The sequence below is a fragment of the Eptesicus fuscus genome, chromosome 4, assembly GCF_027574615.1.
Source record: "Eptesicus fuscus isolate TK198812 chromosome 4, DD_ASM_mEF_20220401, whole genome shotgun sequence".
Taxonomy (NCBI): domain Eukaryota; kingdom Metazoa; phylum Chordata; class Mammalia; order Chiroptera; family Vespertilionidae; genus Eptesicus; species Eptesicus fuscus.
The window spans coordinates 107,346,408-107,362,262 of NC_072476.1; the positions used below are offsets into that span (position 1 = coordinate 107,346,408).

The window sequence follows — 15,855 nt, forward strand, 5'->3', positions numbered from 1 at the left end:
ATTGCTGTTTGCTCCACCCTGGTGATTCCCTGAGAACCCGCCCCACCCAATTTACAACCCCACCCAAGCTGTGCGCAGAGGCTTTTGCATATGAATGGCCTGTCCTTTTTCCGCCTAAAACCTGTCAAACTGCAGCTGGGTCAGAGAGTCCCAGAGCTTCCAAAAGAAGGCCCAAGGCACAGAAGCAGCAGCAGCCTGCCTTGCTTCACAGCTGGGCCTTGTCTGGGCACTTCTAAACCTCATACAAAGAAGAGGAATCGGCAGATCTCTCTGTAGCTCCTGCTGGGGAACCCCAGACAGTGGCTGACATTGCACCTCCTTGGAGATCCAAGAGCCAGTGTACCCAGTGGTCAGAGTGAGACCATACTGGATTACAACTCTTCACATCCATAAGAGACACACTCAAGGGGCAGACTCAGTGAGCACCAAAGCCCCACTGAAGCAAGTCCTGCCCCATAAGGGTGTCTCCTGCGCAACAGATCTTCCAGTGTAGACACAACTGGTCATCACAGACAATTGGCCTGGAGGTCAATTCCTCCCAGTGATACCAACAGCAATCAAGGGTTAACTAAAACAAGACTGTGCAAACTGCCCACAAAGGAGTGCACCAAAAGCATCCACCTCAGGTGACTGGGGAGGCTGAGCCACTGGGCCATATAGGACACCTAGCACACAAGGCCACTCTATCAACTCAAGGAGACTTACTAGAAACAAACACAGGGAAGCAGCCAAAATGCGGAGACAAAGAAACAAGTCACAAATGAAAGAAATGGAGGAAAGCAAACTACTGGATACAGAGTGCAAAACCTTGGTTATAAGGTTACTCAAGAATCTTCTAGAAACCTCCGAGAAATTTAGTGAGACCCTCAAGGATATGAAAAAGGACCAATTAAAAATTAAGCACACACTGACTGAAATAAAGAATAATATACAGAGATCCTACAGCAGATTAGAGGATCCCAAGAATCAAGTCAAAGATCTGAAATACAAAGAAGCAAAAAACACCCAACTGGAAAAGCAAAAAGGAAAAAGTATCCAAAAATATGAAGATAGTGTAAGGAGCCTCTGGGACAACTTCAAGTGTACCAACATCCGAATTATGGGGGTGCCAGAAGAAGAGAGAGAGCAAGATACTGAAAACCTATTTGAAGAAATACTGTCAGAAAACTTCCCCCACCTGGTGAAAGAAATAGACTTACAAGTCCAGGAAGCGCAGAGAACCCCAAACAAAAGGAATCCAAAGAGGACCACACCAAGACACATCATAAAAACAGTATTTAGTGGTTCCTACTATATAAAGGATCAAGTCCAAGTTTCAGAGAGCCCCAGAGCTTCCAAAAGAAGACCCAAGGCTCCACAGCAGCTTGCATTGCTTCACAGCTGGGCCTCATCTGGGCACCTCCAAACCCCAAACAAAGAAGAGGAATCTGCAGATCTCTCTGAAGCTCCTGCTGGGTGGCTTCAGGCAGTGGCTGACTTTGCACCTCCTTGGAGATCCAAGAGCCAGTATACCCAGTGGTCAGAGTGAGACCATCCAGATTACAACTCTTCAGATCCATAAGAGACACACTCAGGGGGCAGACACACCAAGACACATCATAATTAAAATGCCAAGAGCAAAAGACAAAGAGAGAATCTTCAAAGCAGCAAGAGAAAAACAGTTAGTTACCTATAAGGGAGTACCCATATGATTGTCAACTGATTTCTCAACAGAAACTATGCAGGCCAGAAGGGAGTGGCAAGAAATATTCAAAGTGATGAATAGCAAGAACCTACAACCAAGATTACTCTACCCAGCAAAGCTATCATTTAGAATTGAAGGTCAGATAAAGAGCTTCACAGATAAGAAAAAGCTAAAAGAGTTCATCACCACTAAACCAGTATTATATGAAATGCTGAAGGGTATTCTTTAAGAAGAGGAAGAAGAAGAAAAAGGTAAACTGGTGAATATAATAGAATCAGGGACATACAAAGGGAGTGGACAGGCAATTCTTAGGGGGGAAGGGGGTGTGGGGAGTGCGGGAAGACTGGACAAAAATCTTACACCTATGGATGAGGACAGTGGAGGGGTGGGGGTAAGGGTATGGGGTGGGGTGGGAACCCGGTGGAGGAGAGTTATGGGGGGAAAAAAGAGGAATATCTGTAATAATCTGAACAATAAAGATTTATTAAATTAAAAAAAAGAACAGAAAAGATTAATGAACTAATTTGTTTTTAAAAAAAGATAAAATAGAAAGGAGGTAAAAGATCTGTACACTGAAAACTATAAGACACTGAGGAAAGAAACTGAAGACACAAATAAATAGAAAGATACTTCATGCTCATGAATTGAAAGTATTGTTAAAATGTCCATACTACCCAAAGCAATTTATAGATTCCATGCTATCCCAATAAAAATTCAAGGCATTTTTTTCCACAGAAATAAACAAACAATCCTAAAATTTGTATAGAATCACAAAATAGCCAAATGGCCAAAGCAATCTTGGGGGGCGGGTAAACAAACCTGGGAGCATCACACTTGCTGATTTCAAACTATATTACAAAGCTGTAGTTATCAACAGTATGGTACTGACATAAAAGCAGACATATAGACCAGAATAAGCCCAGAAATAGACCCACATATATATGATCAATTAATTTCCCAAAAAGGAGTCAAGAATATTCAGTGGGGAAAGGATAGTCACTTCAATAAATGGTGTTGGGAGAACTGGACAGCCATATGTAAAAGAATAAAACGGAACCACTATCTTACACTACAAACAAAAATTAACTCAAAGTAGATTAAAGACTTCAAAGTATGACCTAAAACCATAAAACTCCTAAAAAAAACCCATAAGGGGTAAGATACTTGACAATGGTCTTGCAATGATTTTTTGGATTTGACACCAAAAGCAAAGACAACAAAAACATTCAGGGAAATGCAAATCAAAACAGTGAGATATCACCTCACACTGTTACAATGGCTATTATAAAAAAGACAGTAAAGCCCTGACTGGTTTGGCTCAGTGGATAGAGCGTCGGCCTGTGGACTGAAGGGTCCCAGGTTCGATTCTGGTCAAGGGCATGTGCCTTGGTTGCAGAGCACATCCCTAGTAGGGGGTGTGCAGGAGGCAGCTGATCGATGTTTCTAACTCTCTATCCCTCTCCCTTCCTCTCTGTGAAAAAAAAAAAATCAATAATAAAATATATTAAGAAAAAGAAAAGACAGTAAATAACAAATGTTTGCGAGGATGTGGAAAAAAAGGAACCCCAGTGCATTGTTTGTGGGAATGTTAACTGGTGTAGCCACTATAGAAAGTGGTATAAAGGTTCCGCAGAAAAAACAAAGACAAAATAAAACTACCACATGATCAAGTAATTCCACTTCTGAGTATATATCTGAAGAAAACAAAATCACTAAAGAAATACCTGCACTCCCATGGTCATTGCACCATAGCTCAGTGGTTGACCTATGAACCAGGAGGTCACGGTTCGAGTCCTGGTCAGGGCAAATGCCCAGGTTGTGGGCTTGATCCCCAGTGTGGGGCGTGCAGGAGGCAGCCAATCAATGATTCTCTCTCATCACTAATATTTTTATCTCTCCCTCCCTCTCTGAAATCAATAAAAATATATTAAACAAACAAAGTTAAGAAAACAAATCTTAAAAATTATTGTCATAAGAAAAAAATATAGCTACTAAACATTAACTAAACTTATTTGGTAATCATTTCACAATACACACATATATCAAATAATTATTTTATACACTTTAATAAATTTTTCATGTTAATTACATGTCAACAAAATAAATGGTGACAGCAGCAGCTTCAAATATACAATAAATATGAAGTATCCTCTCTAATAAAACGGTAATATGCAAATTAACCATCACTCCACGACAAAAGCCACGCCCACCAGCCAAATCAGGGAGAATATGCAAATTAACCCCATTCAAGATGGCTACAGCCACAGAGAGCAAGGTCTCCCAGGTAACAGAGCAAGCCAAGCTTTCCATAGCCATTGCAGGCCCAAGCCTCCACTCAAGCTACAAAGTTTCAATTATATAAGGTAAACAAATACAAATGGCAGCAGAATGCAGCTTGAGAGAGCAGGCCAGGGTTGCCGGCGGCAACAGGGGAAGCAAAGCTTTCCGCACACCCTGGCCAGGCTCACCCGCTTAAGGCTACAAGTTTCAATTGTAGAAGGTGAATTAACTGCTACAGAAATGGCTGCTGCCCTGGAGGGAGCAGCAGGCTTGGCTCCGCTCCAGGCTACATAGTTTCAATTGTAGAAGGAAAATAAATTCCAGATACCAGGGCCTCCGCTTGGGTTGCCAGGGGGCATGGCCGGCTTGCAAACCACCACAGGCCCCTCGCTCAGGCCGCCCCACATCCCAAGGGAGCCCCACCCTGATCCGGGACACTCTTCAGGGCAAACCAGCTAACCCCCACCCCTGTAACAGGCCTCTATCCTATCTAATAAAAGAGTAATATACAGATTGATCATCACTGCAACACACAATATAGCTGCCCCATGTGGTCAAAGATCCTGCCCCCATGTGGACACAAGATGGCCACCACAAGATGGCCAGCAGGAGAGGGCAGTTGAGAGGCACCCGGCCTTGCAAGGGAGGGCAGTTGTGAGGGACCTGGCCTGCAAGGGAGGGCAGTTGAGAGGGACCAGGCTTGCAAGGGAGGGCAGTTGGAGGTGATCAGCCCTGCAGGAGAGGGCAGTTAGGGGTGACCAGGCTGGCAGAGGAGGGAAGTTGGGGGCAAAGAGGCTGGCAGGGGAGCAGTTAAGCATCAACCAGGCTGGCAGCGGAGTGGTTAGGGGGTGATCAGGCTGGCAGGCAGAAGCGGTTAGGGGCAATCAGGAAGGCAGGCAGGCAGGCAAGCAGTTGGGAGCCAGCAGTCCTGGATTGTGAGAGGGATGTCCGACTGCCCGTTTAGGCCCGATCCTGGTGGGATCGGGCCTAAACGGGCAGTCGGACATCCCTCCAGGAGTCCCAGATTGGAGAGGGTACAGGCTGGGCTGAGGGACAACCCCCCGCCGTGCATGAATTTCGTGCACCGGGCTTCTAGTATATACATAAAACTGATTTTCAAAAATTATTTTATTAAATTCAATTAAAATGGGATGACTAGTTTTTTATATTAAAAGAAATGGACAGATTTTAGCTCTTACTATAAGATTCATTTTGGTCTTTATAAACTGTATGAAGTAGGAAGAAAATTGGTTTCTCCATTTTAAAAGTGAATGAACCAAGGCTTTTAAAAGGTTATGATTTGTCCAAGGCTCTGATTCTAGTGCTCTTTGTACTATAATTTATATTGGGCTCAATGAAGAATTTTCAAAAGTTAGTACAATAGAAGTCAGAGAATGCTAAATTTTGTGGTTGGCAGAGGGTATCTATTTGACAACTGATCTCTAAACAACACAGGTTTGAATTGTGCGGGTACACCTGTATGCAAATTTTTTTCAATGACCAGTGCAATCAATTGACCCACACAGTTCAAACTCATGTTTTTCAAGGGTTAACTCTGTGATTGGGAATCCACATATTGGAGGAAAGACTATAGTTACATGCGAATTTTAGACTGCATGGGACTTGATACTCCAAATTCCCACTTTGTTCAAAGATCAAATGCATATTATATCATGATATAGCATATACTATTATGTTATATATACTGCATATTGTATATTATATACCATTACTCTAACACACTGAATTCTCTTATTCTAGAAAGAGCTTGACACAGATATTAAAATGATAAATACCTACTTGATATTATACTATACCACAATATATTATACTATATATATTATATATGCCAGGATACATTATACTATGTAATATTAATTTGTTACTATAGTAATATACTAGTAGTATACGATGTTATACTATACTATTTATCTTCTTAAATATATATATATATATATATATATATATATACACACACACATATATATATTTTATTGATTTTTTACAGAGAGGAAGGGAGAAGGATAGAGAGTTAGAAACATCGATGAGAGAGAAACATCCATCAACTGCCTCCTGCACACCTCCTACTGGGGATGTGCCCGCAACCAAGGTACATGCCCTTGACCAGAATCGAACCTGGGACCTTTCAGTCCGCAGGCCGACGCTCTATCCATTAAGCCAAATTGGCTAGGGCGGGATTTATTTGTTTGAGGGTCTTGTAGGGTAGGGTTTTCATAACTTTTTCTTAGAAAAGGGAATTCAGTATGTTAGAGTAATGACTATTTCTTCATAAATAGGTTTGCTCAGAATTATTCGCGATCTTCTCACCCCTCAATCATGTCTATTTCAACAGATAGGAAAACTTTATAGAAGCTATGTCCTCAGGCTGGCTTGAGATTTGGAATGGAAAGGAATACACCACTAGCAAACTTTAATACATTTAATTTTTATGAAAAGATATTTCTACGTAATGAATCTCTTTAAATTAATATTGTCAATTATCTACAAAGCAAATTTTGGACCAAAAAATTTTTGTGAATGGAAATCATGGACAAAAAAAATTTTAAAAGAGTACTCTAAAATCGCACTCAACAACAGCTAGATATATATTATGCCAACTTCTGTAATAAAATATTCTCCAAACACTTCCTAAAGATATCACTGCTGATAAAGACTTTTTTTTCCTTAATATTTTATTGATTTTTTACAGAGAGGAAGGGAGAGGGATAGGGAGTTAGAAACATCATCGATCAGCTGCCTCCTGCACACTCCCCACTGGGGATGTGCCCGCAACCAAGGTACATGCCCTTGACCGGAATCGAACCTGGGACTCTTCAGTCCGCAGGCGGATGCTCTATCCACTGAGCCAAACTGGTTAGGGCACTGCTGATAAAGTCTTTACAAAACTAAAAGCTTTAGTTTTTCAGAAAAGTATTTTATAAAACTAATCAAATGAACCAAAATAAATTTCCATTACAGTATTATTAAAGATTCTGAATATTACAATCCTACATACTTTACCAAAAATTCCTCAACTTAGGAATTCATAAACTATGCCAAAAAGTCTCTCTCAGAAACAGTACTTTCAAATTTACAGAAGGTTAGAGTTGAAAACATAATCCAACTAGACTGTTTAGTGCTACATAAAAAGCAACTAGATAATGTATTTTAGTGATCAACATTTGATAATAACTGCCATAAATGAGGTGAAATAAGTGTCCCTAATAATGACTATAATCATTAGCTAATCAAAGCACTACAATTTAAAGGCTATAATCTCAAATATCAGGTGGTATGGCATATTTTCTGAAAGTAGTGAGTGCAAGTGATGAAAAACTAGTTATTAGAAGGATGAAAAAAATGGTTTCCTTGGATATTAAGGTATTTTGAGACACTCAAGAATGTAAAAAATCAAAATCAAGCTGTTAACGTGTATAATTACTGATACTAAGCGGTTAACACTTTTAAAACATGTTAATCAATGATCGTGACAGTCTTAAAGATCTCATAACTTTATTTAATTTAGAGATATACTGTACATTAGGGTATATTAGGACAATATTCTTAGTAAAATATTTTAATAATAAAGATATCATTTTTGCATTCAACATATTTTAATAGACAAATATTTTTTTAAATGTTAAAGTTTTTACAAAGGTTATGTTGGTTCTCTATCCCTATTCCTCCGATTGGCAAGGAAGAAACTAGGTGATGGTGACAGACTGGGAAGATGACAGAAGCAAGAGAATAGAACTATTACTGAGCCCATCTTGTAACAGTTATAGAACAAAATAAAGGTAAAGGGTAAATTAAACAGACATGAATATGATTAGGTCTCCTCTGAATCTTAATAAAAACTAGGTAGTTGACAGAGTGAAAGAGTCATTACAAAGTTTAGGGAACAGAAAGTTGAAAATTAAGTGTATCTTGAACTAGGTTCTACTGACAGAAACATAAGGGATGGAAATACAATTTTAATTTACAAATAAAAACCTTTTCAGAACATGGTGGCAATACAGTCTCTATTCATTAAGTAGGCACTTAATATGCTGTTATTATACTAGTATACAACGTATTTTGCTAGGTACTAAGGATATACACATATCCAAACAGAAATCAAAACAAATGTAACAATATCACTTTACATTTAATAAGTTCACACAAAAGACAAAATAAGTAATCTACACCACGAGTCATAAATCTGTATCGCTACCATTCAAAATTTATCGCTAAAGCATATTCAACAAATTTCAAGTTACTCTAAAGAATGAATATTTTAAATATGCACATCAGATAAAATACTTAAAAGATGAAATTTTATGGCTCTTCTTTAAAAAAATCCACACAACCTACCAAAAACTTTGACTTAGGAATTAACCACAAAAGTATCCCAGCACTATTCAGCCTAATTCCTTTACCTAGAAAAACACCAATGTCAAAATAGATGATTTTCTGTGACTCTCCAAAGTAAATCCCAAGTAAAACGTATTACAAAGAGTCAGTAATCTACAACTATGCATGTAATTTTAAAAAATCCATAATATGAATAACACTGACATGCTAACTTAGCAGCAGAGATCTAAGATAAAACTAAAATTAATTCATTACTAAAAAATAATAGATATGAATTTTAAGGGATAAGTAAAGCAAAAATTATCTATATGAGATCTTGAAATGAATCTAAGCACTGAAATAATAAGTTTTGATAAAAGGTCCACTTATAATTGCAGATAGATTAATATATGTGTTTATATACACATACATTCACATGCACACACATACTCTACTCACAGGCAGACAGACACACCTAGATAGCCTACTTACTCACTAAAAGAACATATCTAGTGTATATATTTGTGTAAAAGTACATTTAGGAGAAACAAGGATTAGTACTAAAAAGTTTACATTCACAGGCAATGAAATTACATATAAAAACCACAGGAAATAATACAGCAGTTACTATCTAGGAGGTATATTCATTTGTTGATATTCAGTTGCAAAGATTCATTGTTAAAACAGAGCTTAGAAAGCAAGGCTAGCATAAGATGACAGATGCCAGGAGAGAAAAAGATGGTCGAGATCAAGGTTGACAAAAGGGTACCACTTTCCATCTGATCTTTCTAAAATTGCTTAAGTATACTCTTTACTACATATACATATATACACCACTCCCAAACTTTCAGTCAAAATTTAAGATGCACTCTTAGAAAATAAAAACAATTAATTAAAGCTGAAATATTAATTATTTTTATATGTCTGATTGCCATAATTTTAAATCTGAAAGTTTTGCCCTGGCCAGTGTGGCTCAGTTGGTTGGAGCGTCGTCCTATGCACAGAAGGGTTAATTCCCTATAAGGGCACATACCCAGGTTGGGGCACATATGGGCAGCAACAGTTTGTTTGTTTGTTTCTCTCTCTCTCCCTCCTCCTCCTCCTCCTCCCTTTAAAAATTAACAAAAACATATCCTCAGGTGAGTATTAAAAAAGAAATCTGAAAATTTCACTAAAATACAAATATTAGTGATTCAAAAACAATCTTTTTCATTTTGAAACAAAAAAAAACCACATAAATAAATTAACAGTGAAAAGTAAATGTTTAATGAAGACCAAGTAAGAATAAAAATAGATTAGTCATAACAAGTTACTTTTTTAAGAGTTCTTAGTAAATAACATTGTTTTAATAAGCTTTTTAAGATAGACAAGGCACAATAGCATTTTACAAAAATAACCATTACACATCTATATCTCCTAATACACAACTCTCTGATGATGTAAATGTTCTCTATCTTGCCACATGTGGCTATTAAGGATGTGAATTTTAAATTTAGTTTAAACTAATTTCAATTTAAACAGCCGAATGAAACAGGTGACTACCATAAAGGATAGCATAGTTCCATTCATATTTGTTTATAAGTATAAATCTAAGTTTTTATTTAATGAACTTCCTTCACAGAATTAGAACTTAAAAATCAAATAAATTTTCCCCTTTACTGCCTTAAGAACTATATCTCAATCTACTGATATTGCATGGGCTAAATATTAGGTCTTGCCACACAACAGCATCTATCTCTCTGTCTCGCTATCTATGTATCTACCTACCTACCTATAAAGTAATATACAAAGGAAAAAGGAACAAAAAATTATATTTTCTGTACAAACTGCCACTCTTTTCAGCACTTAAGACCCCGTTTTTTCCTCCTGGAAAAAAATACAACTTACTCAAGTATCTGGAGAATTTAACTCAGCAACCATGCAAAAAACAAAGCAAAACACCTCACAAACTATTTAACTTAACCCAACTTGAGGTACATATCATTCCCTCTTACTTTTCCATAGAAAAGAGCTAAACTATATATTTTTTAAACAAAACATTTGTCACTGGCCATCTCTTCTGCAAAAAATAAATAAATAAACTTTTATGTAACTATCTAAACCATATAAATTCAAACTATTCATCAATAATCAATAATTAACTCAGAGATAAGTCCGTAAGAAAACAGTATTGAAACACATTTATAACACTGATTTTTGTATACTGTATAGTTCAACTGAGATGTTAGAAATTAAAATTCAATTTATTAACTCATTATAGAATGAAACATCTCTACAGTTAACTTGTTAGAAAGTTGTTAAATTATCCATTCTAGTAATTCACTTGACTCACAGGCAACTTCCAAAAATACCTAAAATAACTAAATAGCAAAAGAACTTATCTCTGTGTATCAAATAGTAAAAATTATAACTACAGTAAGTAGTTCAAGTAAGACTGGGAGATAAAGAACTTTCACTGAGAACTTTTTATCTATATTACTGAAAAAAAAGGTCACTATTATTTTGCATAGATGTTATATTTTCATGTAGTGGTGTTTCAATTTTGGTAAATTTCCATTTTTTTTATCTTTAGTAACCCTAATATGTAAAGGAAAACTGATTAGAATACAAATGATATCAGTATAATTATTCTTACCTTTATTTGACTTGGATGGTTTATTCTTGATAGGTTTAAGGGAACTTCGTGATTTGTCCTCTCTATCTTTAATAAGTTTCTGAACGTCATCCAAAGACAGTTTTTGCAGGACAACTACAGGCTTAGCTCCTTTATTTAGATCTTCAACTAATCCCATTTTTTCTACTTTGTCTTTCTGTTCTCCTTTCATTTCCATTTTCTTTGTCTCCTGAGTAATATTGCCATCTTTATCCCTCTTGATTTTTGGAATGACAAAATTCTTCAATGCACCAGACCTGCCCCCCAACAAATAACTTGGAAATTCTGCCTTATTATCAGTGTGTGCTTTATTACTGTCTACTTTACTCTTGTTACCCTCTGTCCTTTTGTCATCTTTACTATTTGGTGATTTGAAACCAGGCTTATCAGGTCTTGATTTATTAGAATCTCCTTGTTTAACACGAGGACTGTCAGGCCTTGATTTTTGCTCTCCAGAAGATGGTCTTTCCCTCGAGTCCCCTGATTCATGTCTGTTTTTTCTTTCTAGTTTATCAGGTTTTGAACCATCAGATTTAATGCCATGTTCACTTCTACTGGAGGATCTCAATGTTTCTGGTCTTCGAACTCTAGACTGATCCCCCCGATGTCGGTCTGCCTCACTCCTGTCATCTGATTTTTGTTTACTATCATGGTCACGTCTTAGTGACTCAGAAATTGATCGTCCATCAGGTCTTTGCTTTAAGGCTTCAGCTCGTTCTGATTTTAACCGAGGTGAATCAGATTTAATATCCTGTTTATGTTTAGACACTTCAGGCTTTTTCTCTGTTGATGGCTTTCCAGAATCCCTCCTATTTTCATGCCTATGTTTTGGTGTATCAGGCCGACCTTCACTTTTTTGCTTTGGAGTTTCAGGCCGCCCATCACCCTTTTGTTTTGGGGTTTCAGGGCGCCCATCACTCCTTTGTTTTGGAGTTTCAGGTCGGCTTTCACCCTTTTGCTTTGGGGTTTCAGGTCTTGACTTTGTTGTTTCTGATCTACCATTATTTTGTTTGTTGTCATTTGGTTTTGTGTCAGATACTCTATTTTCATTCTGTTTAGGCTCGGGTGTGGTGCTCTCATTTTGTTTGGATTCCGTAGTTCTGCTCTCATTCTTTTTAGGTTCTTCTGTTTGTGTCTCAATTTTCATTTCTAACTTACTTTCACTTGATTTTGTCTCCACCAATCTATTTTCATTTGGTTTAGATTCAGCCAATCTACTTTCATTTTGTTTTAATTCACTCTTTGAAAGCTCAGGATCAGACTTTTTTTTAGGAGTCTCAGGATGGTTTTCTGGTATAGATTTAAGATTTCCAATAACATCTTCCTGAAGAACAGAAACAGGTGCATCATTACATTGGTTGATTTCTTCAGGCTTTTTTATGGAGTCTGAATCCTGAGTTACAGAAGCCTGAGAGTCCACTCTTCCTGCCTGATGAAGATCAATGCTAACCATTAATGCTGGCCTTGACCCATTTCCCGTAGAACCCGTCTCCTGAGAAGCTGGTCTATTACCTCCTGTAGCACCCCCAGCCTCCTGTGGGTAAGAATCTTGTTTTCTTTTTTTCAAAGGCTTATCTGAAATTTAAAGATAAATATTCAGTATCAGTAATAGACATATATTCTTATCTTATTAAAAAACCATATGGACTTTGACTATTTTTTAAAGTCATGTTTTTAAAAAATGTGATGAATGCAAATATCAATATGCATATAAAAAATAGTAGGCACGAATGACATATTTTTAAACCAAGTTTTGAGGAAATATTCATGCTTGCTATACCTCAATAAATGTTAGTGACTACAGCAAAAAAAAAAAAAAAAAAAAATTTAATAGCATACTTGTTGAGTATATAAGTAAGCCTAAGTATATAAAATAAATAGAACTTAAAATACATTAAATACAAACATATATTTTTGTTTGTATATGTTAAAGATAAACCACATTCTTTATATATCAATAAGGCAACCAGTTATAAATATGTATTTTCATTTTAACCGTTAACCCAAAACTACAGAGACGTAAACCTGCCAACATATTAAAAAGAAAATGTAAACTTTACAATATGTAGGAAAGTATGGAAAAGAATAAAGCCTGAAATAAAATAGAAACCATGCCACTGTAAAGAACAAATGAGGAGAGTAAGAAAAAAATGTAATAGTTCAATAACCTTTGATCCAGGACTCAAATTCTTCAAGGTGTCAACAGCACAAATGTAATTTAAAAGCTAATACACAGAAGTATATTTAAAATAAGGTAGCATTGTAAGTATAAAAATGAAAGCATATATGGACTTTTTAGATAAATCCTGCCATAAGCAACTTCCACTGAGAAAAAATGGCTGGGCTCTTCAACGGAGATTTCTAGGGGTCTATAACTTGGCCTCAAGAAGAAATTATTTACAGTATTCTGAAATGTGAAGACAAAAATACAAACAAACACAAATCCACCACCATAGTAAAATGTCAAAGAAATTTTAACAACTTTGTATTTCTGTGCATGATTAAACCTTAAGAGGCTGCTAGGTCATTTTCTATAAGTTAAATCTCTTATTAGTTCTTGGGAATAATTATAGCACCTTGAGGTTTTCCTGCTATACTATTTACTTGCTGAATTGCCTGGCTATATTTTAAGACATTTTAAATCATATTTGCAGGAGAACTTCTAGATTCTCTTATATATTCATTAATGTGATATAATATCATTTAAACAAATCAGTATGACAAGGATAAAGTCAAACTGGACACTAAAAAACAGCCCCTTATCGTTAGGGAATTAAGTTCTGAAAAAAATTTTTAATGGCAATACTGCTTTTATACACCAAAGTTCCATCATTTTGTTTTCAAAGTTAGAAGAAATTCATCCAGTTTAAATCTTATCAAATACCAGTAAAATTTACTTAAGATATTTGTTAATAATTTTGTAGAACAAAGTCATTCTGCTTTTTGTTATTCAGAAGTCAAATCTACCATCACATATATTCCATTTGCAAAATTACATATGATACTACTACTACTACTAATAATAAGTATATTATCATTAGACTGTTTTCCCTAGTTAATCTGCTAAAAACTTATATGAAGCTTTTTGCATCAATAACTAAAAACAACAATACTCAGAATAACCAATTTATATTTACGGAATTTTATTTTTAAATGTTCTGCCACAAAATCATCTTTATATTTTGCCATAGGGCACAGCAGATAATTATTACCTCATAAATAGGATGCTTTATTACATCTACTTAATCCTTAAATGTTTACAATAGGAATCTAGAAATTTAAATTTAAATCTAGTATAATCTAAATTTTTTATATTTTTCAAAAAATAGGCTTTGTGAAAGTTCTTAAAACTATGACATAGATCTCAGGCATCTGAAGACTTCTCTTAAGAAATCTATGGCTCATGCTTTTATTAATATGAGCAATCTGTCTTTCAGAAAAACATTAAAATACCTTGAAGGCTAAATTTTAAAGAATTACAAAATACTTAAGCATTTATAGATTATTAACCTATTTAGCAAATAGTTTAATTTCAAAGAAGTTACCATGTTTGATTTAGTTATCTTAAACTATAGGTGTTGTAATTATTTATAATAAAAACTCATGAAAGTATTTGCATAAGAGTAATATATTAAGATTGGGAAAGATCTGATCATTTGCTGCACTATGCATAAACTTTACTAAATAGAAAGTTTTAATTTTTCAACTATTGAACAGTATGTCACTTCTTTTGTAAAACTGTGAAAAATTCCATTACTGCTACAAGGATTCTTGGACACATTAAGAACATGCAGGTTCTGATTCAATTCATCTAATTCAGTTCCAACATGAACTTATTCCTGTAAAGTGGCTCTGAATCTGCATAGGTCATTTTAGTCTATCCACTTTTATTATCACTCTTCATTACATCATAACCTTCATCTAGTGATGGAAAACCATCTCTATGAAGAAGAATTTTAATATTTGGGACACTGATTATCGTTAAGCCCTGTTTAGCATTGGGAACCATAAGATTAGCTATCAGAATGTACATAATCCTGAAGAAAATGCTTAAACCAACACCACTTGTCATCCAGATGCTAATATTCTGAAAATAAGATCCATATTATTATGCTTATAAGAAACAAAGTATAACACTTGCTTAAATCTACTGCACGTAACTAAAAGCACTTAAATTAGGAATCACAACAATTATACACATAGTAGCCCATTAGGAAAAATGAAAACATGCACCCCTAAACCACAGTACAATTAACAGTGGTTAATTGCCCTATTCATATTCAAAATCCCAGTCTCTTATTTCAAATGACAGTAGGTAGTAATTTACTTATGAGGGTCACAGTGCAAGAATATTGTAGTATGATAAAAAAAAAATTAGTATAGCTAGGCCATTCCTTATACTTGCTAACATGGAAAGTGGACCTTGGGAAAAGATGAAATTAGGCAAAGATAAACAAAGAAACCCCTCTTGACAAAAGAAAGCAGGAATTTTCAGCACACAAAGGAGATATTAATGTCTATGGTAGGTTATTCCAGAAGCAAAGATGAATAGTCTTTAAAATTTAATTTATGTAATTACAGATGTTAATATATGAGTAAAAGACTGAGAAAAGGGTCCTTTAAGAATATAACCTATCAGTGTATATAAGACTATCCATATAAGAGAGAACAGGACAAAGGAAAATAAATATCCAGCAGCCAGAAAAGTGTCTCCTATGTGTGAAACAGAAGACATGTGTGGTACATTAGGTTCTACCACATACTAGGTGAATATTTATTGAGAGTACTCTATTCCTCTTATCAAATTTCACAATTATCAAGTCATATTTCTAATATTACAAGATACAGATTTTTATATTTCTGGTCTATTGAAGTGAATGCTTCTCTCGTAGCAAATGAATATAAT

At 35.6% G+C, this 15,855-nt stretch overlaps 1 protein-coding gene across 1 annotated transcript in view; it reads right to left on the reverse strand.

Moving 5' to 3' along the window:
- NIPBL (NIPBL cohesin loading factor) overlaps window positions 1-15,855 on the reverse strand; it is a 182,181-nt gene that overhangs the window by 77,823 nt on the left and 88,503 nt on the right. The window contains exon 10 of the mRNA XM_008155585.3: window positions 10,932-12,524. Within this exon, the coding sequence (XP_008153807.2) occupies window positions 10,932-12,524 (1,593 nt within the window). The remainder of the gene's footprint in view (window positions 1-10,931; window positions 12,525-15,855) is intronic.